General features: G+C 39.6%; 1 protein-coding gene across 2 annotated transcripts; it reads right to left on the reverse strand.

Moving 5' to 3' along the window:
- Nucleotides 1–4,430: 4,430 nt before the first annotated feature.
- MAP1LC3C (microtubule associated protein 1 light chain 3 gamma) lies at nucleotides 4,431–14,331 on the reverse strand. 2 transcript variants are annotated; one of them, XM_078156261.1, is made up of 5 exons: nucleotides 14,185–14,331; nucleotides 14,012–14,067; nucleotides 13,731–13,837; nucleotides 7,773–8,016; nucleotides 4,431–4,684 (listed from the first exon to the last, which is right to left on the reverse strand). In XM_078156261.1, exons 1-4 carry the CDS (start codon nucleotides 14,240–14,242, stop codon nucleotides 7,776–7,778), a joined length of 462 nt encoding a protein of 153 aa, XP_078012387.1. In that variant the 5' UTR covers nucleotides 14,243–14,331; the 3' UTR covers nucleotides 4,431–4,684; nucleotides 7,773–7,775. The 2 variants fall into 2 exon arrangements, with proteins under 2 accessions (XP_078012387.1, XP_020837672.1); XM_020982013.2 differs by lacking the exon at nucleotides 4,431–4,684 and having other exon boundaries at nucleotides 6,948–8,016.
- Between the last annotated feature and the right edge of the window lie 8,320 nt (nucleotides 14,332–22,651).

Genomic DNA, 22,651 nt, shown 5'->3' on the forward strand with positions numbered 1-22,651 from the left:
CTGCTGGACACAAATCATCATGAGTCATGGCATTAGATCCTTTACAATCCTCATAGGACATTAGGTAAGGTTCTCAAGTCTGACCATGCAAGTTCTTTCAATATAGTTCCAAGGTGGAAATTTTCCTAGAACTCTCTTGTAGCTCCTGAATAGACCTGTGTCAAGAAAGAAGATTGATTTTTTTTTGTTACTTAGAAAGATATAATGTTTTTTTAAAGGCCTCAAATGATTCTGACTTCTCAGACAGATGTAAAATCCAATCCAATCTAATGAGCATTTATTAAGTGCTTACAATGTGTAAGGGGCTATTCTAGGCTCTACAGCAGGAGTAGGGAACCCACAGCTTTGAGGTCACATGTGATCTTCTAGGTCCTTGGGTGCGGCTTTTTGATTGAGTCCAAGTTTACAGAACAAATCCTTTTATTAAAGGGGATTTGTTCTATGAAGTTTGGATTCAGTCAAAGGACCACCCTTGAGGACCTAGAAGGTCACACATGCCCTCAAGGCCAAAGATACCCCACCCCTGCTCTAAAGATTCAAGGACAAAAATAAACCCAAGACTTGTCTTGTAGGAGCTTACTTTCTAGAGGAAGTGAAGCATAATATATAAATAGATAAGTATACACATGTTATTTGAGGAGGCTGAGATCACCAACATCTGGGAGGACAACAAAGGCTTCCATGGCTTGTGGCATATAAACAGAGCCTAGGAGGGAGCTGTGGCCTCTAAGAAGCAGAAGTAAGGAAGAATTACATTCCAACCCCCAAAAAGGCATGAATTAATCAATTAAAAAGCATTTGTTGTTAGAGAAGGTGCAGAAAGACGGACCCACTAATGTGGGAGCTATCAATTGGTCCAATCTTCCTAAAAAACAATTTGGGATTATGTAAATAAAGTGGCTAACATGTCTATAGGCTTGGACCCAGAGATTCCACTGCTAGGCACATATCCTGGAGCAGTTACTAACAAACAGAAAGGATCCCTATAAACTAATTCAATTTAATTGAATAAAAAAAAAATCTGTGATCTGCAGGAATGTGATAGAACATGAGTATAAAAAAGCATGGTAAGACATGCATAAATTGGGGCAGCTAGATGGCCTCAGACACTTGACACTTATTAGCAGTGTGACCCTGGGCAAGTCACTTAACCCCTATTGCCTCACCAAAAACAAAAACAAACAAAAAAAAAGACTTACATAAATTGGTGTAAAGTGAAGTATGCAGAGCCAGGAAAACAATATACACGACTATATCCACATAAAAGGAAAGAACCATTAGATAATGGTGGATGCATGTTGTGAAATTATCAGAAATAAATTTGGCCTAAAGAAGTGCTATGAGAAAGAACCTACCCTTCTCATTCCTTTATGGAGGTTGGGGGAGGGGGTCCACAGGTATGTTATACTGCATTTAATGTCAGAATATTTTTTGATCTATTGATCAGTTCTGTTGATATTTCTCTTCCTTTTTCTCTATATCTTTTTTGTTATAAGGGATGGCTCTCTGGGAAAGAGGAAGGGGAAAGATTAAAGGGGAAATCTAGATGACATAAAAAACAAAAGATACCAAGAAAATCTATTTTAAAAATCATGCATGTGCTAAATACTAATCTGTCTGCTGTAGAGATACAAAAACAAAAATGAAAGTTCTCAAACTTTGATATTGAGTAGTTTCAGTAGTGTCTAGCTTTTTGTGACCCCATTTGGGATTTTCTTGGCAAAGGTACTGGAACGGTTTGTCATGTCTTTCTCCAGCTCATTTTCCAGAGGAAGAAGTTAAGTACTTACTTGCCCAAGGTCACACAGCTAGTAAATGTCTGAGGCAGGATTTGAATTCAGGAGGATGAATCTTCCTGATTCCCAGCGCAGTGCTCTATCCACTGTGCCACCTAGCTGCCCCAGTTCCTCAAAACAAGGAGCTTAAATCCGATCAAGTGAAACATATAGAAATACAAATATATACAACATAAATATCAGGTAATTTTTTTGGGGGGGAGAGGTACTAGTTGTTAAAGGAATAGATCAGGAAAGGCCTCAGGAAGTAGATTAGGTACTGTAAGAAATGGAGGGGAGAAAAGAGTGAATTCTAAGCATCGGGATAGGGAGGGTGGTGGGAGCCCGTGGAAAGACAAAGTGACAATATATGGAATACCTAACGTGTGAGGGACAGCAAAAAAGCCAGTTTGGCAGGACCACAGAGCATTTGAATAGTACAAAAGAAGGTTGGAAGGCCGATTAAATCCAGGATGTAGAGTGCTTTAAATGTCAAACAAGAGAGTTTCTAACAAGGTGACAATGTATGTTGAGCAGCTCAGTTTGTCTGGAATGGAGGGTACATAAAGGGGGGGGTTATGTGCCATAAACCTGGAGCCAGATTGTGAAGGGATTTAATTAATTTAATTAAGCTGAAATCATTTTTATTTTATCCAAGAATAATAGGGAGAAACTGAAAAATCAGGAGCAGAGGGCTTGACAGGGTTATACTTGGTGCTTTAGGAAGAGTATTTTGAAAGTTAGATGAAGACTGGATGGGGGGAGGAGAAATTGAAGCTAGGAGTTCAATCAGGATAGTGTTGCAATCATCCACGTGGGAGGTGACAAGTGCGTGAATTAGGATAGTGATTGGACAGTGATTGGACAGAAGGGGACAGGTGCGAGATAAATTGCAATATTGTACAGGACCTGTGAGATTTGGCAACCAATTATATGGTGAGGGGGGAAACAGAGAAGGAAGAGCCTGGGATATTGTGTACCTGGGTTAATGGAAGAATAGTAGTGCCCTCAACAGCAATAAGGTTTGGAGGAGATTTAGGGGGAAGGTTACAAATTCTGTGATGATGGTCAATCAAGAAATGAAGGAGGAAGGATGAGAAAACAAAAGACCAAAGCTGATTTACATTACATGAATAATGTAAATTATTCAGAGACAGTAGAAGTCCAGCCTCTACCAATGCCACTGTATGGCTATGAACAAGTCACAATCTCTCATGCAAATCTCCAAAACCACAAATCACACAAATTACAGCTGTAGATCTACATAGGTGGCAGGAATTTCCTTACTAGGAGTTCTCCACATGGATGAAATCATATATCTGGACCAAAAATAAATAGACAAATAACTTCATGTCCTTGAAGTTACTTGTTTAATCTTTTGGTCTATTTAGCCCTAAAGAGTACACTGGAAAATATGAAGGATGTTTGCAAGTGCATATTTTCACTCATGTGGAAATCCCCACCTGGACAATGCAACATATTCAATGACTCAGCTGGTTAGAGAAATTTTTTTTTTGGCCCCTTGGGACACACCTGTGACCACATTGGAACACAGTGACCATCTTTCCATTCACATTCTTTACTGCAACCATATAGTCAAACACCCATGCACAGAGACATCACCTCTTCTCTCCATGGTGGTTAGCACCACCCCTCTCTACCTTCTAATATGGGGCAAACAAGTGAATGAGGAAAAAAAGCTATTACACTGAAACACACCTAAGTGTCCAGACATTCTGTTGGGAAGCTGGGTGTTAGAATATTGTAATAATAATGAGATGGAACCATTGACTCAATCTCCATGGGAGCCAGGCATATTTACTCAGCCTGTAGACATTGACTATAGTGTACATCTAGTTCTAACCATATGTTACTGAGCACCTACTAAGTGCTTGGCACTGGTAACAAAGAATATAAAGAGGAGCAGCTCGGTGGCACAGTGGATAGAGCACCGGCCCTGGATTCAGGAGGACCTGAGTTCAAACGTGACCTCAGACACATAACACTTACTAGCTATGTGACCCTGGGCAAGTCACTTAACCCCATTGCCCAGAAAAAAACAAACAAACAAAAAAACAAAAAAACAAAGAATATAAACCTTAAAAGCCAGGCTAAGGGGTTTGTATTTCTTTCTAGAGGAAAGAGGGAACCAAAAAAAGTTTCTGATCAAAAGAATGACATTGTTAGCATTTTACCCGAGGGATTAGCCTAGATGATCCACCCCTGACATTTTCTAACACTGTTCCAATGTGCCACTCTAGCTCATTGACCAGAACAATCTAGTATCTCCAGAAAGGATATTAGAAATAATGCAGAAAATAGGGTCAGTTGGATGAAATAGTGGTTACCTCATCTCAGGAAGTCACTACTCACATTTCTATGTAGTACTTTAAGCTTTATGATGTCCTTCCCCCCCCTCCCCCCATTGGGGTCTCTGTGGAGTAGGACGTATAAAATAGCATGTTTATCCCCACTTTTCAAATGAGTAAAATGAGGATCAAAGACGTTAAGTGGAATGGAGATGAGTATGGAGGAGGGCAACTAAAATGGAAGAGGGCATGGAGGAGGGTAGAAGTTGAGGAATATGGAGGTAGTAGAGGTGTTTCTGAATTTAAGAAAAAAAACACTTTAGAATATAAAATTTTAATAGGGGGAACTTGTTCACCAAATACCTGAGTGACAGAAGTACAGGCCACTGTAAGGAAAGAGATTTTCTTTGATACACTTTGTGGGCAAACTGAGTCAAGGGTGCAGTAATATTATTTTTAGAAAAGTCTTCCCTCCACAACTCCAGTGGAAAGAATGTTTTATGAGAGGACTAGGCTTAGAATCTTGGCTCTGCCAGACACTACCTGTGTGATCTTTGGGCAAGCGTCTTCCTTCTCCTCTCTGGGCCTCCATTTTCTCGTCTGCAAAATGAGATGGTTAGACTACATGACCTTCTATGTCTTGATCCATGAAGAACTTTGGGAAGAAGCATTTATTACTTCATGATTAGATAAGAATGTGTGTGGGGGGGTTGGATCACAGGAACCCACCAACAATCAGAAGGTTTTTTGATTGGTTAAGAGTGAGTATGGGGTTTATAGACCCAGGAGCAAGGGGGACTCCCAAACCGGTATGAAGTTTCCCAGGATCAGGGTCCCTAATTCTAACTGAGAGGGAGAAACTAAGAGGGGGTATGCTGAAATGTGGACTCCTGGCCAGGAAGGGAAACATTTTAGCTTTGGAGACAGCCAGGATAACTTTAGGGAGATAAGATAAAACAAACTGACAGCCATCCAGGTGGGTTATTTTATATTGTATTTTATATCGATTACTTATATTGATTGCAGAAGTATTGGATTTTTGAAATGATATTTTTTCCCCATTTATAAATACAAATCCTTTCTGGAATCCAAGATGGATTTAAGGTGTGGGAGGGGAGAGTGAGAACTAGAATGCACCAAGATGCCATTTCAAAAGAAAGGGAAGATCTTTGAAGGAGAGATCCCACTGCCCAGCACACACTCCAAGTAAGCAAGAGATGGAAAGGTGCTATTTATGCCAAAGTATCCATAGAAGCCTTTTTCTTGTTGTTCCCCATACCCCCCACGATTTCTTGATGAAGAAAGAACTTCTACCATTGGTGACCAGCAACTGCTCTACATCTTAAGAAACTTAGAGTTCCTAGTGAACTGCCCAGAGTCAGGTAGCCAGTATGTGTCTCAGGTAGAACCTGAACCCAGGTGTTCCTGACTTAAGACCAGCCCTTTATCCATTACAATACACATCTTCTTGCCTAGCAGCACTTTTGGGAGGTTGGCAAAAAGCTTGAAACAAAGTAGGTACCCATTGCTTGGGGGAATGACTGAATAAATTATGGTATAAGAATGGTGTCTGAAGACAGGGAAGAAAGAGAAATTCAGAGAAACGTGGGAAGATTTGTATGAACTATATGAGGAACCAGGTGGACAACATGCACAAATCCCGTAATAATGCAAGTGCAACCTCACCCCCTTTCTCCCCCCCGCCCCCCCCCAAAGCCAAAATATCAGGCAGCTGTAATGACTCCTTTTGTTAGCTGGATGGGGAACTGTGGGCATAGACTGTCAGATTCAGTCACTGTTTTTCTTGGTTACCAGGGAGGGCATATCTGGAAATCACTGGCATAAAAACAAAAGAAATTAATAAAAAGTTAAGGGAGAAGACATTTGGGTGTGGTGTACCTTTGAGACTACAGGGCTAGGCAAGCTTAAAGACTAAAAAGGTGAGAGGTTTGCTGTCATTCCCACTTAAATTTAAAAAGCAGTGAAAAAAGAAAGCCCTTGGGTAAGGCTTTCTCTATCGGGCAGGGGAGGGTCTCCTGGATCGTTTGCAAGGAGGAGCTGATTCCTCGTTGACCAGAAGTTTCCTAGAGCATTAGGTCTTCCTTGGCAGCAGGCCAGGAGGTTTCTGGTCTTGACCATGGGTTTTATACTTTCACTGCTTCCTAAACTTGACTGCTCAAGTGTAGGATCTTGGATTTAGGACAAAGAAAAAGCAGCGTGATTTTTCACAGCAGACAGTAAATTTGAGGAATCCACGACTTCTAGGAGGTAATGGGCGCCAAAATATAGATTCAGGAAGGATTTGGATGAATTATATCTCTTGATCCTTTTAAAATCACACAAGATTTTAAAGAAGATCGTGGACATAATTAGTGTTGTCCAAAAGTAGAATGGGTTGCCTTGGTGAGGTAGTAAGTTAGTTACCCCTTGTTGAAGGTTTTCATGCGACTGCTGGAAATCCAGTTATCAAGTATGTTGTAAGAAAGGACTTGGATTCCCTGCATGATCTCTGAGGTCCCTTCTAACACTGAGATTCTATGTGTAAGAACAGAACAATAGAAGAGGAAGGCAGGGCAGGAAAAAATAGCATTAAATGAGCTTTAAAATACCTGGCCAAGGCATCCTTATATTTGGAAAGATTTAGAGATTGTAGTATTAGTTTAATGTTACAATGGGTATGCTCATTAGAAATCTCTCAGGTGTCCAGCAATGGATATTGGGCAGGAAACTCACTCTCTGAGAATGATGTCCTTTCCTGAAACAGACTTTAAAATAAGCCAACAAATAACCACCACTACCAACTTTGTCCCCCTCCCCCTCCAAAAAACCCCAAACAAACCAAAAAATGGACTGGGGCCTGTCCTGATAACACCACCAAAGTGATTTATTTGGAAAGTTTTCAAGCAATTCAAGCGAGTAATTTAAAGGAGCAGGGATGTTTCAGGAGATAAAGCCATCACATGTGGCGATTCAACAGAAGTGAAATGTCTCAAAGGTTACATGTTGGAGGCTCTGATTAGAGCAGGCAGACTAGAAGATGGACTTAAAGCTGTGGCCAGGGATTACACAGAAGCAGTACAGATTTGGTATTTGGACATTGGAGGATTTTTTAAAAACGATTTTGAATTTTGAGCAGTCATGGATTTGGGGCTACGTGGGGAGCAATACAAAGGACCAGATGATTAATTATTGAAATAAACCAGCAGAAGCTTTAAAAAGGCAGACTTTGCAGATATGTTTTAAACAGGATTTCCTGAGCTATAGGAATTACTTTTTTTTAACCAGGCAGACACAACTTGTAGGATAGAGATTCTCTATAGCCTCAGAGGATTTAAGTGTAGTCTTTTCTCAGAGTGTGGCACAGGACAGAGGATGCCTCCATTCAAGTTTCTCCCTACTCTGCAGAAGTGTTTGTCATTTAAACAATTTCAACTTTCAGTCTTCTCTTCTTCAATGAGATTATATGAAGCACTATATAAATTAACCCATTCCCATTCTGAAAAACAGAAGCTTGATTTACAATAATATTTTCTAAGGGCTTTACACTTTTTTTAAATGACCAATATAAGACAGATGCTTGGATTTTTTTCATTGGTTCTATTCGGTTTATGGCAGCCCAGCCTCTTTTTCACTGGAGAGGACAAATCCCACTTGCCACAGTTTGCTGAATCACTTAAAGGACAGTTACCTCCTAACCAGATGTGGGCTGAAGGTGTTTGCAGGAGCCTGGGCCAAAGCTCTGCTGCAGCTCAGGGTTGACCATGAGTAATGGGCAGCCAAACATCTCCTGGGAGGCATAGGTCATGTACACAAAACCATCTTCATCCTTATAATCTCTGTAGATCTCTGCCATGGTCACACTCATGCTTGCTAAACTCTTATTGTTCACCAGGAGGTAGAAGGCTTCGGTGGCTGTCAGAACCATGCGACTCCTGAGATAGGAAGGGAGGATAGAGTCAGCCTGAGAATACAGAAGGCTACTGGTCTAAGAAGGAAGGACATATGCATTTATTAAGCATCTACTACATGAGAGGCACTGTGTTAAGCCCTTTACAAATATCTCATTTGAGCCTCACAATAATCCTGAAAGGTAGGTGCGATTTTATCATCTCCATTTTACAATTGAGGAAACTGAGGCAAACAGAGGTCAAATGACTGACCTGTGCATACAGCTAATGTCTGAGGCTCGATTTGAAATCTCATCTTCCGGATTCCAAGCCCAACACTCATTATCTAAGGTCCAAGGTTGGTATTACTGAGTTCTGAGCCCTCTGTGGACCACCAGAAACACCTTTTCATAAAATTATTTAGTGCTGGATGGGTCTTTAGAGATTATTTAGTTCAGTTCCTTCATTTTATAGATTAAAAATCATTAAGAGCTAGAGAAGGCAGCCTAGTGTAGTAGACAAAGAGCAGACTACAGTGTTTTGAAGACCAGGGTTCAAGTTCAAACTTTTCCGATGAGCTGAGTGACCTTGGGACAAGGAATTTATATTTAATCTCTCAGTGATTCAGGCAGCTTTGTAAGACTACATCGAACAGTAGGTCAGATCTACTTTGGAAGAGGAAGTTTCCTTCAGAAGGAATTTCCTACACCAATACAATCATAGATCTGGTTTAAAAAAAAAAAAACAAACAAAATCCAAACCAAACCAAAAACATTTATATGCTCTTTGAGATTGGTGGAGTGCTGGTCATGCTCTGGTTTGATTTTCACAATAATACTTTGAGGCTTTAAGTATTACTGTTGGGGCAGCTAGGTGACACAGTAATTAGAGTGCTAGGGCTAGAGGCAGGAAAATCCAAGTTCAAATCTAGACTCTAACACGTACTAGCTGTGTGACCCTGGGCAAGTCACTTAACCCTGTTTGCCTCAGTTACTCATCTGTAAAGTGAGCTGGAGAAGATATTTCAGTATCTTTGCCAAGAAAATCCCAAATAGGGTCACAAAGAGTAGGATACCATTGAAAATGATTGAATACCATGCACACATGTTATTACTATTTCTGTTTTAATGATAATAGCTAGCATTTAATAGAACACTTTAAGGATTGTAAACATTTGCATATATAATCTCTTTTGATTCTCACAACAACCCTGGAAAGCACATGCTATTATCATCCCCATTTTATAGACAGGAAAACAGGTTAAGAAAGTTGAGGGTTACATAGCTAAGTAAGTGTCTGAGACAGGATTTGAACTCAGGTCTCCCTGATGAGAAGTCTAGTGCCCTCTCTACTTCATGACCTCAATGCCTTATTTTACTAAGGAGGAAGCTGATGCTCTTTGTCCTTGGTCATATAACTCAGCAGCTTTGGAAGATGGGCTCAAACCCAACTTTTCCTGACTTCAAGTTAAGCACTCTTTTGACTACACAATGGAAGAAACTGAGACTCAGAAAAGTGTGTGTATCGGGGGTCACATAATAAAGAGCAGAGTAGAGCTGTGAACCCAGGTAGTCTGACTCCAGCTGCAGAGCTTTTTATGTACACTGTGAGAAGGGAGTACCTCCTCCCATTTTAAAAGGTTGATTGAGCATTAATGGCACGCATGTTTCCTCTTACTTGACCCATGGAGGATACAACCCAAACTAATTCTGCTCACAAGTATTTGAACATCTGTCTAACCATCTCTTAAAATACTACTATATATTTATATGGCACTTTTATCTTTTTGAGGAAATTTTCATATCTAGTATTTCCTTTGGGACTCAGAACAATCCTGTAGGGCAAATATTAACACCTCATAACACCAACGAGAAAAACAAGACTCAGGAAATGATCTGCCTATAAGGCATCTAGGTGGCACATTAGATAGTGCACTGGGCAAGGCTATGTTCAAATCCAGCCTCAGACACTTCCTAGCTGTGTGACCCTGGGTAAGTCTGCTGTCTGTCTGCTTCAGTTTCCTCAGCTGTAAAGCGGGGATGAAAATAGCACCACCTCCCAGGGTTGTTGGGAGGGTGAAATGGGATAATATTTATAGACTGTTTAGCACAGTGCCTGACATATAGTGGGTGCTTAATAAATACTTCTGTCCTTCTTTCCTATTGCCGACCAGCCAATTAGTGGCAGATCAGGGACTAGAACCCTGGGTTCCTAATTTCTAACCCTAGCCTTTTTTCTCCAGATTACAGTGGGGCCTTTCTGTCATGATCTTAAAAAATTTGATCTTTTTTTCAACATTATGTTCATTCCCAAACATATCCTCCCTTCCTTCTCTAGCTTGTCATCTATCCTCTGTAACAAAGGAGAAAAAAAAAAACCATAGTTCACCAAAACTAACCAACACATCAGCCTGATCAGGACATTTATACAACGTTACATACTCATAGACACCCCTACCCCCACACACCTCTGCAAAGTAGGGGAGCGGGAGCTTCTTTCTTATCTCTTTTCCAGGGTCAAGCTTGGTAATTAAAATTTCTATCAAGTACTTTTTTTGGTATTTTTTTAAATGGGGCAATGGGATTAAGTGACTTGCCCAGGGCCACACAGCTAGTGAGTGTTATGTGTCTGAGGTCGGATTTGAACTCAGGTCCTCCTGACTCCAAGTCCGGAGCTCTATCCACTGCACCACCTAGCTGCCCCTATCAAGTTCTTTTGAAAAGCAGCCACAGTGACTATAAGGCTGCCTACACTGCGGTTAAGATCCTGCCTCTGATTGTGTGACCCTCCTGTGACTTTAGGGAGCTTTCTAAAACTCTAAGTTTCAGCACTTGCAGCTGCCATTGATAGAGGAAGTTTCCCTATAGCAAATGAGATCACAGTTACAGACTATCCTTCTGTCCACTATTACCTGGGTAAATGCCCAAGGCCATTCTCTAGTCAATTGAGAAAGAAATAGAGACAACATAGACTGCTCAGAAATGTTAAAGAAGCAATTTTTGCCATGAACTTAAAAGTCCTCACTTTAAGCAGTGCGTTTCGGCTCTGTCCCTCCAAACATTTCTGTCAGAATTGTTAAAAGTGGAGCAAGTATGGCCAAGGAAGGGAAGAAGCTGGGCACCTGGATGAACCCAAGGACCGCCAGTGTTTAGTTCAACCTATAACCTTGACTCCACGTGTAAAACAATCACTTTTTCCTGTTAAACACTCCAGCATCATTTGGGAGAAGTCACTGTTGGCATTTGAGCCGGCAGTGGGTGATTACAAATTCTAGTTTTGTCACAGTATGGTGGCAAACACCTGTAATCTCTACCATAGAGAGACTGAGGCTGGTTAACCAAGAATTCTGAGCCACCACAGAGCTAAAGGGAAGAGGAAGAGGATAAAAGTTTATACAGTGCCTACTATGTGCCAGGCACTGTGCCAACTTCTTTAAAAATATTTCATTTGATGCTCACAGCAACTCTGTGACCCTTTTCACATTTGAGGAAACAGAGTCAAATAGAGATCAAGTAATTTTCTCAAACTCTCACCTACTCCGTGTCTGAGACTGGATTTGAACTCAGGTTTTCCTGACTTAATGCCCAGCACTCTACCACTGGCTGCCTTTTAAGCCCCATAGGTATCCATACCAAGGATGGTGGGAAGATGATAACAATAAACCATAATAATAATAGCTAGCATTTTTATAGCACTTTAAGGTTTGCAAAGCATTTTATGAATATTATCTCATTTGATCCTCACAACAATCCTGGGAGGTAGGTGTTATTACTATCATCCCCATTTTACAGATGAGAAAGCTGAGGTACAGAGAGGTGAAGTGATTTACTCAGGGTCACACAGCTAGTAAGTGTCTGAGGCAGGTTTGAACTCAGGTATTCCTGACTCCAGGTCCAGTACTCTTATCTAAGACAGAGGGCCAATAGGCTGCCTAAGGAATAGTGATCCACCTAGGCGGGAAAAACAAGGCAGGTCAAAATTTCAGTGCCAATTAACAGTAGGTCAGCCCATAATTGGCAATTGCACTTCCTTTCTGGGTGAAATAGGGAGACCTAGTACCAAAAAAATATTCTAATTATTAACCCTCTGCTTCTTCCCAATCACACAGGGATAACTTCAGCACAGTAACTTCTGTGACAGGAATAGAGAAAAACATAATATGGAGGACTATACTAAGGAAAACACAAACTTGTCAATACAATCGCTGCCTCCTTCCAAAAATAAGGGGAGGGATGTCCTCCCTTTTTAATTTTCTTGACCTCATTTATGGTATATTCACTTTAAAAATGTCGTGTTTTGTTACGAATTTCACCATCATTGGCTCACACAACCATTTCAATCTACAAGTACAAGGAAGAAGATTGTGTAAGAAATTCCAGCCACATTCTGCCTTATATTTCATTTATGTGTGTACACATGATACTGTTACTGCTTGGTAAACTCTTTGGCACAGGCTGTCATGGTGTCATGCTTGTAGCACCAGCTGCTTGGTTGAGTGCCTCCAACATAATAGATGCCTGAGCAGTGATCGTTGAATGAGATGTTGGAGGAAAACTGCTTATTTAAGTTACAAAACTCCCCAAGGAAAGTCCCTAGTTTCTTTCTTTCTTTTTTTTTTTGGTGGAGGATTATACAGTAAACCATATTTACTTAGCTCCTAGACATCTATTTTTAGCTTCAAGTACTTTTTATTGAATCCATATGTTGGGTGATGATGTACTTGGCACAGTGCCTGACACATAGTAGGTGCTTCATAAACGTTTACTGATTGATGGATAGCCAAGGAAGCTTGGATCATTGGAATAGGCACTGTCTCTCAAGTCTGAGGAGCTGATTTCCAATTCCACCTTTTATGCTCACTCTGTGTATGATTTCAGACAAGCCATCTAACTTCCATGATTCTCAGTTTCCTCATCTGTTAAATGTGGGGATTGGACCAGATGGCCTCCCAGTTCCATTCCAGCTAGAGCTCTATGATCCTATGTGCCAATTCCACCTCTTTATGCTTGGTTTCAAGAAGGCAATTGTGTTTTCTGTTCCTTCACATCTACATTATTTTGTAGGTGGAGGAGGTAAGGAAAGAGGATAATAGAATCCTCTAGAATAGAGGGGAGGTAACAGATACTACTCCTCCAAAGTGCTCTGGCTTTTTTTTTTTTGAGACACAGAGAAGGACAGTCACACTAACACACAAAGAGATATGAGGAGATAGACACAGACACATGCCAACAGAGACACATGAAGAGACATATAGACACACAGTCATATACTGAGAAAACACATAGAGACAAAAAGACACAGCCACATAGAGATACATACAGAGACACAGAGGGAGCCAGACAAACAGAGGGAGACAGAGAGTATATGAATTTTTAATGCATAAAGTCAGAGTGACTGGAAACAGTAGGCTTTTTTACACTAAGCTCTGGATAGCTTCCTTTTAAATTCTGGAACAAATTCCAAAAGGGGGGGGCGGCAGGTCTTGTCAGGTGATTAAAATTAAAAAAGCACCTGTGACTTTAGGATAACCCTAGTAATGCTCTCTTTAGGTCCCTCAGACTGGGGCTCTCCAAGCTAGGATTCTCCAAGAGGTTAAGTACAAGTTCAACATTTCCTGGCCACCCTGAAGAGAAAGGGTGAATCACAGACAGACTCCCCCTCCCAGAGCCTGTCCAAGAGAAGCAAGAAACCGGTCCTCTCCCCGCCTCCTCCCACCCCTCCCGTACATAGAGAGCGATATCTCTAGTTTTGCTACCTACCTAATGATAGTTAGAAACTGAGTCATGGTCAGCTCCTGAGGAACGAGGAATTTGGTTTTGTCCAGCGGGGGAAGGTATTTCTCCTTCTGATAACGTTCAACTATCACCTGTTAAAACGTTTAAACATAAATTGAAGCAAGGCCAGCTGAATACGATCCCTTGCCTGGAAGCACTAAGTTCAGGTGGGAGTTGCTGGGACGGTATATCACGGGACTCTACTGATCAGGGCTCACTGCAGTACCATTACACCCCCCCACCTTCTACAACAGGGACCTCCTTACCGGTATCTTGCTTGGGAACTTTGCCCGGATCCCAGCGACTTCCTCTTTTCTGGTTGCTGTAAAAGTGCAAATGTCACACGAAGAGTTAATCAGACAAATGAATGAGGTCTGTATTCATCCTTTCCCCTCGTTTCCCACCTCTTTTGCCCTAGGAGGATCCCCCTGAGTTGTACCTAAACTTTTCCGTTGCTTGAAAGGTCGAATGGTTTGGCTTTTCTGCTGAGGTTGCATTTTATTCAACAGGTTTTCTGTGAGGATTGACTTAATGCAAATTTTAAAATTCCCCAGTAACTAAGGGCTATGCTATTTCTTTTTCTCCAGCTGCTTTCAAACTGTCTGCAAGAGCCTAATGAAGTACCTTATATAGTCCTGGGTGTGACATCATGTTTTCCCCCTCCCCTTCCCCCCACCCCTCACAACCCAAACCCACAGCCTGTGAAGTAGAGGTCAGCCTCACAGATGGAAATGGAAAAGTGGGTCTGTTTTGTTAGTCAGAGAAAGTCCAAAGTTGCTTTGCTCATTATCAGAGAATATTTTCCCCTCTAGGCTAAAGAAATGAAGGCATCTATACCATTATCTTCCTACCTAACCTATTCCATGAAACTCTTCAGAGGTGAAAATCCCTTATACTAAAGCTTTTTGAGTATTTCAGTAACTCCTCTTGGGTGGAGTAAAGGTAGATTGATCTACCTTTATACTCAATTCTGGTCTAGAGTCAAGTGTTATAGCAAAGTTCTACGTTGAGTTTGCTCTCTAATCTAGCATATCATTTTCCCCTCACAGAATCCTACTGAGGGATGGATGTCATAAGAGTTGGAAGACAAGCATTGCCCCCAAGATTCTCTATTTTGTAGTTGAAGAATCTGAGCTAGTTAGTAGTACCTTTTACTAGTAAACTTGAGAACCATCCTCTCTCTTCAACACCTGCACCCTATTGATTTTGTGTCCTTACCCTCAGGTCTTTTGCATCTCTCTTAGTCTTTTTTTTTCTTTTTTGGTGAGGCATTGGGGTTAAGTGACTTGCCCAAGGTCACACAGCTAGTGTCAAGTGTCTGAGGCCAGACATCTTTCTTAATCTTGTCCTTCACAGTGTTACCAGCCTAGTTCCATCCTTCATTACCTTACTGATAGGACTATTGCAATAACCTTCTAACTGATCTTTCTGACTTAGTTTTTCCCCTCACCCTAAATATATAAATCTGTTATTTTAACTGTATTATATAAACATGTAAATACCCTACCACCAAAGACTTCCTCAAATCATGTTACTCCTTACTCAGAAATCTTTAATAACTCTGTACTGCGTTTAGCATAAAGTCTAAACTCCATTCATGCTGTACCCTATCCTATCTTCCCAGTCTTGCGTTAGATTCTTTTTTTTAATTAACTTTATCCTTTAGCCAAACTGACCCCACTTGTCAACTCCCTTACTAGATCGAGTTCTTTCCCATCTCTTTTCTTATAGCATCCCTTGTGCCTTGAATTTATTCTTTTTAACTCTATCTGATGAAATCCTTTCCAACCATAAAGGTATAATTCAGATACCAACTCCCCATAAAGCCTTCCCTTATTCTCTCTAGGTGAAAGTGATACCTCTTATGTTTAATCTTCCATGCAATCTTTGAATCTTTATATATATATATATATATATATATATATATATATATATATGTATATATATATATATGTAATGTGTGTGTGTGTATGTGTTATAGTAATGTTAGTAGGAAGTATTAGAGATATTTGTGTACATATGCCTTCTTTCCTATTACTCTATAACCAGCATGAGAGAAAAAATTGTGTTGGATTCATCTATGTATCATGAGAGACTAACTCGGTGCTCTACAAATTTGTCATTTAGTTGTTTCAGTCTTGTCCTTTGAAGATTTTCTTGGCAGATACTGGAGTAATTAGCCTTTTCGTTTTACAGTTTATTTATTTTACAAATGAGGAAACTGAAGGAAACAGAGTTAGGTTACTTGTCCAGTGTCACACAGCTAGTAAGTCTTTGAGTCTAGATTTGAACTCCGGTCTTCCTGACTCCAGTCCCAGCTCACTGTCCACTTAGCTGCCCCTACTCTACAAATAGCAGGTATTTAATGAATGTTAAATTAAATGGAATACATTTATTGAGACAAGAACCCAGGACTTTATACTCTCAACCTTTGTCTTTCCTTTTAGATCATAATTGGTGGCTCTGCTTTTATTGTGGTAGGGAATTTTGGATGAGGTACTTTTCCATCTCTATGTTTTTGCTTTTTATTCTCCCCCCCACCTTGAATGTCTTTTTCTTCACCTGTTTAAGTCTTTCAAGTTTTTGAAATCTCACTTCGTTCCTGATTGCTCCAACTCACAATGATTTCTCTTTCTTCCTAACTCCAATAGCACTTGCTAAATAAGGAAACTTTTTGAATACATGTTTTATTTCCCCAACTAGGTAAGTTTATTTAGAGTAGGAGACAGTTAAGTAAAACAACATTAAAGAATGATTGGACTGATACATGCTATGTTAAATTTTGGCCTCTCTTTTTTTTTTTCCAATTTGTTAAAGGATGATGTATGTTTAAATAAGCTATTGATGATACGGTTTCTGGGGTACATTTTTTCTGGAATTTTATATTATAGGATGATTGGGAGTTTGTATGATGTGCTGAAACAAATTTATCAATACATATATTTTTTAAAAGTAAGAAATAATGATAGTGCTCGTATTCTCCCACTCTGTCTAGCATGGTGCCATGCACTTAATAGGCATTAGGTGCTCAGCAAGTATTTGTTGACCGTCATTTCTGTGCTTCCGATGGGACAAGGCTACTTCTCAGAGCAGCTCATTCCACTTTTGTATTTCTCCAATTAGTAGGCAATTTTGTTTAGATAAAGACTAAATTTACATCTGCAATTTCTGCTCATTGCTCCTAGTTCTGCTGTCAGGGGCCAATCTGAACAAACTGAATTCCTCTTCCTTCCAGTGTCATGTCTTACTTTTCCAGGCTAAATATCCCCATTTTATTTGATCAATCCTCATAGAGCAAGAAATCAAAGTCCTTCATTATCCAGGCTACTCTCCTCTAGATTCTTTCCAGCTTACAGTGTGCTTTCTAAAATATAGCAATTCATTCATAACTACTCATTAGGAACATCCGTTCAATCAGGTCTAGATCTAATTATATTACTGTGTGTTCTGCATCTTTACATATCATCCACAACAATAGCCAAAAATGCTTTGCTAAAAATACAGGTTAAAAAAAATCTACATTATTCCTCTGATCAAACCAGTCTCGTATATTTGTCATAAAGAAAAAGAGATGAGTCTGCCATAACTTGTCTTTTAAATGCATGTTCAACATTATTTGACTACAAGCAATTGAACCATTCTCATAGCATGTTAACACTTTTACCAACATATTCAGTCTTATGAACAAACATAGCATGACTTGTTCTTGATGAAGCCAGGTTGGCTCTTTGTGATCACTGCTTTCTTTTATAAATGTCCCCTAATCATTCATTTAATATTTTGTTTTCTAGAATTTTGCAGGAATACAAGCCAAGCTTCCCAGTCACAATTTACAGACTCCATTTTCTCCCCTTTTCTGGAAAAGTAGAACCTTTTTTTTTCACCTTTATAATGATCTTCCACTTCTTCACAAAAGGGAGGGTACTGCTTTCTCATATCTCTTCTTTGTGTCTTTGTGTTCAGGCTTAGCAGAAAGCATTCAGTTTAAATCGGAGTTGTTTATATTATTGTTATCATTGTGCATATTGTTTTCCTGGTCCTCCTTGCTTCACTTTGTATCAGTTCATGTAAGTCTTCCTAAGCTCATCTGTAGTCTTCATACACATTTCTCCCAGAAGCATAATTTTTTGTTACAATTACTTCCTAAAATTTGTTTAGTACTTTTGTTCTAGTTCTTACCACAAAAAGCACTACAAGCAGTATTGTGGTGTACATGGAACCTATCTTTCTGCCTCTGACCTCTTTTTGGTATGTGCTTAGCATTTCTTGATTAGTCAAAAATCACTCAGTGACTCAGCAAACAGCTGCTCCTTCTGTCATGGACACAAGTTTTTATTGGTTTGGAATCAAGAACCTAGTAGAACTGTTTATAGAAAGCAGATGTTGAGGGATATTAGAAAAAGAAGTGGGGAAAGGATGTCTAGATTTCAGTAGTGAAAAGACTCCAGGGCTGAACTGGCTTATCTGCCACAGAACTGTCTCTTCTTACTTCAGGAATCCTTCCAAGGGCTTTAACCCTGACTTTATAGATACACCAGCGTGGGAATGGTATGATGTTTGTGGAAGTCTTCTGCTATAGCAGGTAGGGTATAAATAACAAGATTCAGATAAGACATCTTCCTAATTGTGCTAATGATATAATTAGCGAGAATTTTAAATTTTACAGAAAAAAATGGATTAAATATATTTTTTTCCTTCCTGGGTTTAACTCCAGGTATACCTGGAAAGAGCAATGGACTTTTTTGGATGGCAGAGACCTGCATTTAAATCCCACCTCTGACACTTAGCTATGTGACTATGGACAAGTCACTTTAGCTGAGTCTTAGTTATCCAATCTCTAAAACTGGGTCAAGAATCCTTTTAGTACCTACCTCAACTGGGTTGCAGTGAGATTTGAAGCAGAGAAGATATATATATGAAGGGATTTGTAAATTTAAATCACTGTATAAATGTCTATTGCTGTTATATTACTTGCCAGCAGAATTTCAGATCAATTATTATTATTATTAGGCAGTTGGGGTTAAGTGACTTGCTCAGGGTCACACAGCTAGTAAGTGTCAAATGTTTGGTCTGAGGCCAGATTTAAACTAGGGTCCTCCTAACTCCAGGGCCGGTGCTCTATCCACTGTGCCACCTAGCTGCCTCTCAGATCAATTAATTTAATTAAATACAGAATATATTTCTCTAGTGTCAGATTATAGCAGGAGCCAACTCTGGTTTCCATTTTAAAATCAACCACTGATTAATGGTTACTGAAGCTTAAAGTCTGCTCAGCTAGCCTCTATAAATACTCAAGTTGGCTCCTACAGCAGCAGCAATAGCAAAAGGTTCATTTATTTCAATATAAGACTCCTTGCAAGGATTACCTGAATTTTTTCTTATGGTCATTGTAGCAAGGTTTAGTGTGCCTCAGTGCTCAGCTAGCTTGTGTGCCTGCCTCCTTGGCTACATGGATGCCTCAGTGCTCACATAGATACAGTCTCACATAGTCACTGCTTTTATAAAATCAGATATTAAAACTGGCATGTACAAAATAGATAAAATTAGTTGAGTCAAAATGCATTTATTATAAGCTATGTGCCTGGCATTGCTGTAAGTGTTGGATACCACAAAGAAAGGAAAAAAGATGGTTCTTATCCTGAGAAAGTTTATATTCTAGTGGGGGCGATGACCTATAAACAACTATGTAGATACAAGAAAAATGCAGAGAAGATGAAAGGCACTTTTTGATAGAGGAAGGAATCAGAATCTGGGAGACATAGGAAAGTCTTCTTAGAATGCGTAGAATTTGAGCTAAGTTTTGAAGGAAGTCAGGAAACTAATTCTATATTCTAGGTGGGGAGACAATTAGTGCAAAGGCATGGCATTCATCAACGGAGTATGGTGTTCCAAGGACTGCGAGTAGGCCAGTATTGCTGGTATGGAGGAGAGAACAGTGTAAGGACGAAGACTGGAAATGTAGGAAGATTGTGGGCAAATAAGTTTGTGTAGGATTCTAGAAATAATAGGGAGGAATTAAGCTCACTGAGGCAGGATGGGGGGATGGTTACATAGGCCCACATTTTAGAAAAATCATCATGGGAGCTGAGTAGAGAATGAATTAAAATGGGGAGAGATTTGAGGAAGAGAGATTAGTTAGAGGACCATCACTGGCATGTCAGAAGGGCTCTCCACCTACTTTCCATCATTTACAACATGCATAATGACATAAAACTCCAGTATTGGAAGTCAGTCAACTGAAAGTCAGGGAGGAATAGAGGATAAAAAGACTGAGCATAATCTAATCTGGGACTGGTTAGTTCTTTTTGAAACGACCTTGCCCTGATTAGTTATTTCTGAATTTGCGTATCCTTTCTTTTTCTTTTTCTTTCTTTTTTTGTATTTACATTGTAGTAACCATTCAGAGAGCTCTAGTGGAATTATCCTTACCTGCCATTTCTCATCTATTAAAGCAATTAACAAATCAGTTGATCTCTCTGAGCCTTATCTGAAAAATGGGTACCTGTACTGCTGACCTTACCCTTATGGTCTTAAGAAAATACTTTGGAAATCTTAAAGAGATATTGAAATGAAAGTAATGAATTATTATTAACAATACAAAATCACAAAACTGTAACGTTAGAAGTTCATGGTTGTTATACAGCAGTGAGATTGTTCTGTACTGAGAGGAGGTTAGCTGTTTTTTAAATCTGCATATAAAGAAACCTGAAGGATGCTCTAGATAGAAACTGCTGAATTGTGAGCTGAAATAGGGCAACTCCCCCGATAGTGGCCTACATGTATATAGGACCCCAAGCAGCTGGTCCCAGCCTTAACTTACTGCCAAAGGTCCAATTAACAATAAGGCCAAACTCTCCTTGTGTGAAGGTATCTTCTTTCTACATATGGAAAATAGAAACAAGAATAAGTAACTAAGCTCTGATCAAAACAATTCCAAAGGACCCATGATGAAAAATGTTGTCTTGTCTCCAGAGAGAGAGCTAATGAACTCAGCTAGTAAGTGTCAAGTGTTTGGTCTGAGGTCAGATTTGAACTCAGGTCCTCCTGACTTCAGGGCCAGTGCTCTATCCACTGTGCCACCTAGGTGCCCCAAAGTATGTTTTTTTTTTTTTTGGTGAGGCAATCGGGGTTAAGTAACTTTCCCAAGGTCACACAGCTAGTAAGTGTTGTGTCTGAGGCTGGATTTGAACTTGGGTCCTCCTGACTCTAAGGCCAGAGCTCTATTCACTGCGCCACCTAGCTGCCCCAACCACTGTATATTTATGGAGAAGAATTATAGCATAATACCTAAAGAGAAGTCAAAAAGACCTGGGTTCAAGTTCCATTCCTGATACCTCTCAGCACCCCTGGCAATTGTCCAAGACTATATGTTGTAGAGCAGGTGCTTATCTGCATTGATAGTTTCCTAATTAGCAATTTCCTGCACCAGTGAAGTTATAAATCTGCTCCAATAAATAAGTATACTTATATTGTTTGCTCTAACAAATAAAATAAATACTATAGCTGGGCCCTCGTTGTTGCTAGATAATTCTTACTCTATTTTTCCTGACTACTAGTTCTATATCATTTCTCACAGCAACTGCTTCAGACATTTTTCTGTCTCTTCAAACCAGTCTCCAGTTTCCTAAGGAAATTTATTCAGTTTCTCTTATCCATTCTTCAAAACTTCATTCCCTTTCATTTTCTTCTTACTACAGAGAAATAGTCATCCCCATACATACTTTTCACAATTCCTTTTCCTATTTGTTTGGTTTTATACCTTCCTGCTTCCTACAAGACCTTGTTTTAGCAATCATCCCCCCCTTTCTCATACATCTCCAATCTCTTCCTTTCTATTGGCTCCTTCCTTTCTGCCTATACTTGCTTAGGTCTCCCTAAACCTAAAAAGCTTTCCCTTGACACCTCTACTCCACCTAGCTAGCTCCCACCTTATCTCTCTTCTTATCCTTATCACCACACTTCTTGAAAAGGTCATCTTTACACAAAGTCTCTACTTCTTCACCACCCACTCTCTCCTCAGGTACTTATAATATAACTTTTATTCCATACTTTATTGAAACATTTTTCTCAGAGGTCAATAATGACTTTCTTAGCAAATCTAATTGCTTGTTAAAGTCCTCATCTACCTAGGTTTCTCCATAGCATTTGATACTATATGTACTATCTCTTCCTGGATACTTTTTCTTTCCTTGGCTTCAAAGATACTCTACCCCTCTCCCTTGCCTTATACCAATGATGTAGGTCTTTTTTTTTTTAACTCAAGTGTAAGATTACACTTATCCACATTAAATTGAATCTAAAAATCTATAAAGTGAGTCTAGCATTCAAGACTGTTGACATCTTTTTGTGTCGTATTTTCCAATTTTATGTATGCTTCCTAGCTTTTTGCCACCTGCACGCCTGCATGTCAATCTCATGTTTATCTAAATCATTGATAAATATGTTAAACATCATGAGCTCAAGAACAGATACATTTTCTACTTCACTAGACACCTTCCTCTGATTTGACATGGTGCTATTAATGACTACTCATTGGATATGGCTATTCAACTTACCTTACTGAACTATCATTGAGCCCACATTTCTTTATTTTGTCCTTGAGAATAGTTGAGAATAGCAGGAGAGATTTCTTCCCTTTAGTTAAAATCTAGTTGATATCTATGACATTTCCAAATCTACCGGCTTAGCAATTGTGTCAGAAAAGAAAAAAATAGTTCATCTGGTATAACTTGTTCTTGACGAGGCCTTGTTATAATTCTCTATGATCACTGCTTCCTTTTCTGGATGTTTGGCAGCCATCCTTTTAACAATACATTCTAGAGGTTTTTTTTTTCTGGAATAAAAAAAGTTCACTGGCTTCTGAAGACTTATTCTCCTATTCCCCTCCTTTTTTAAAAAAATCAGAA

The sequence above is a fragment of the Phascolarctos cinereus genome, unplaced genomic scaffold (assembly GCF_003287225.1).
Source record: "Phascolarctos cinereus isolate Bilbo 61053 unplaced genomic scaffold, phaCin_HiC Scaffold_5;HRSCAF=322, whole genome shotgun sequence".
In the NCBI taxonomy this organism is placed as follows: Eukaryota; Metazoa; Chordata; class Mammalia; order Diprotodontia; family Phascolarctidae; genus Phascolarctos; species Phascolarctos cinereus.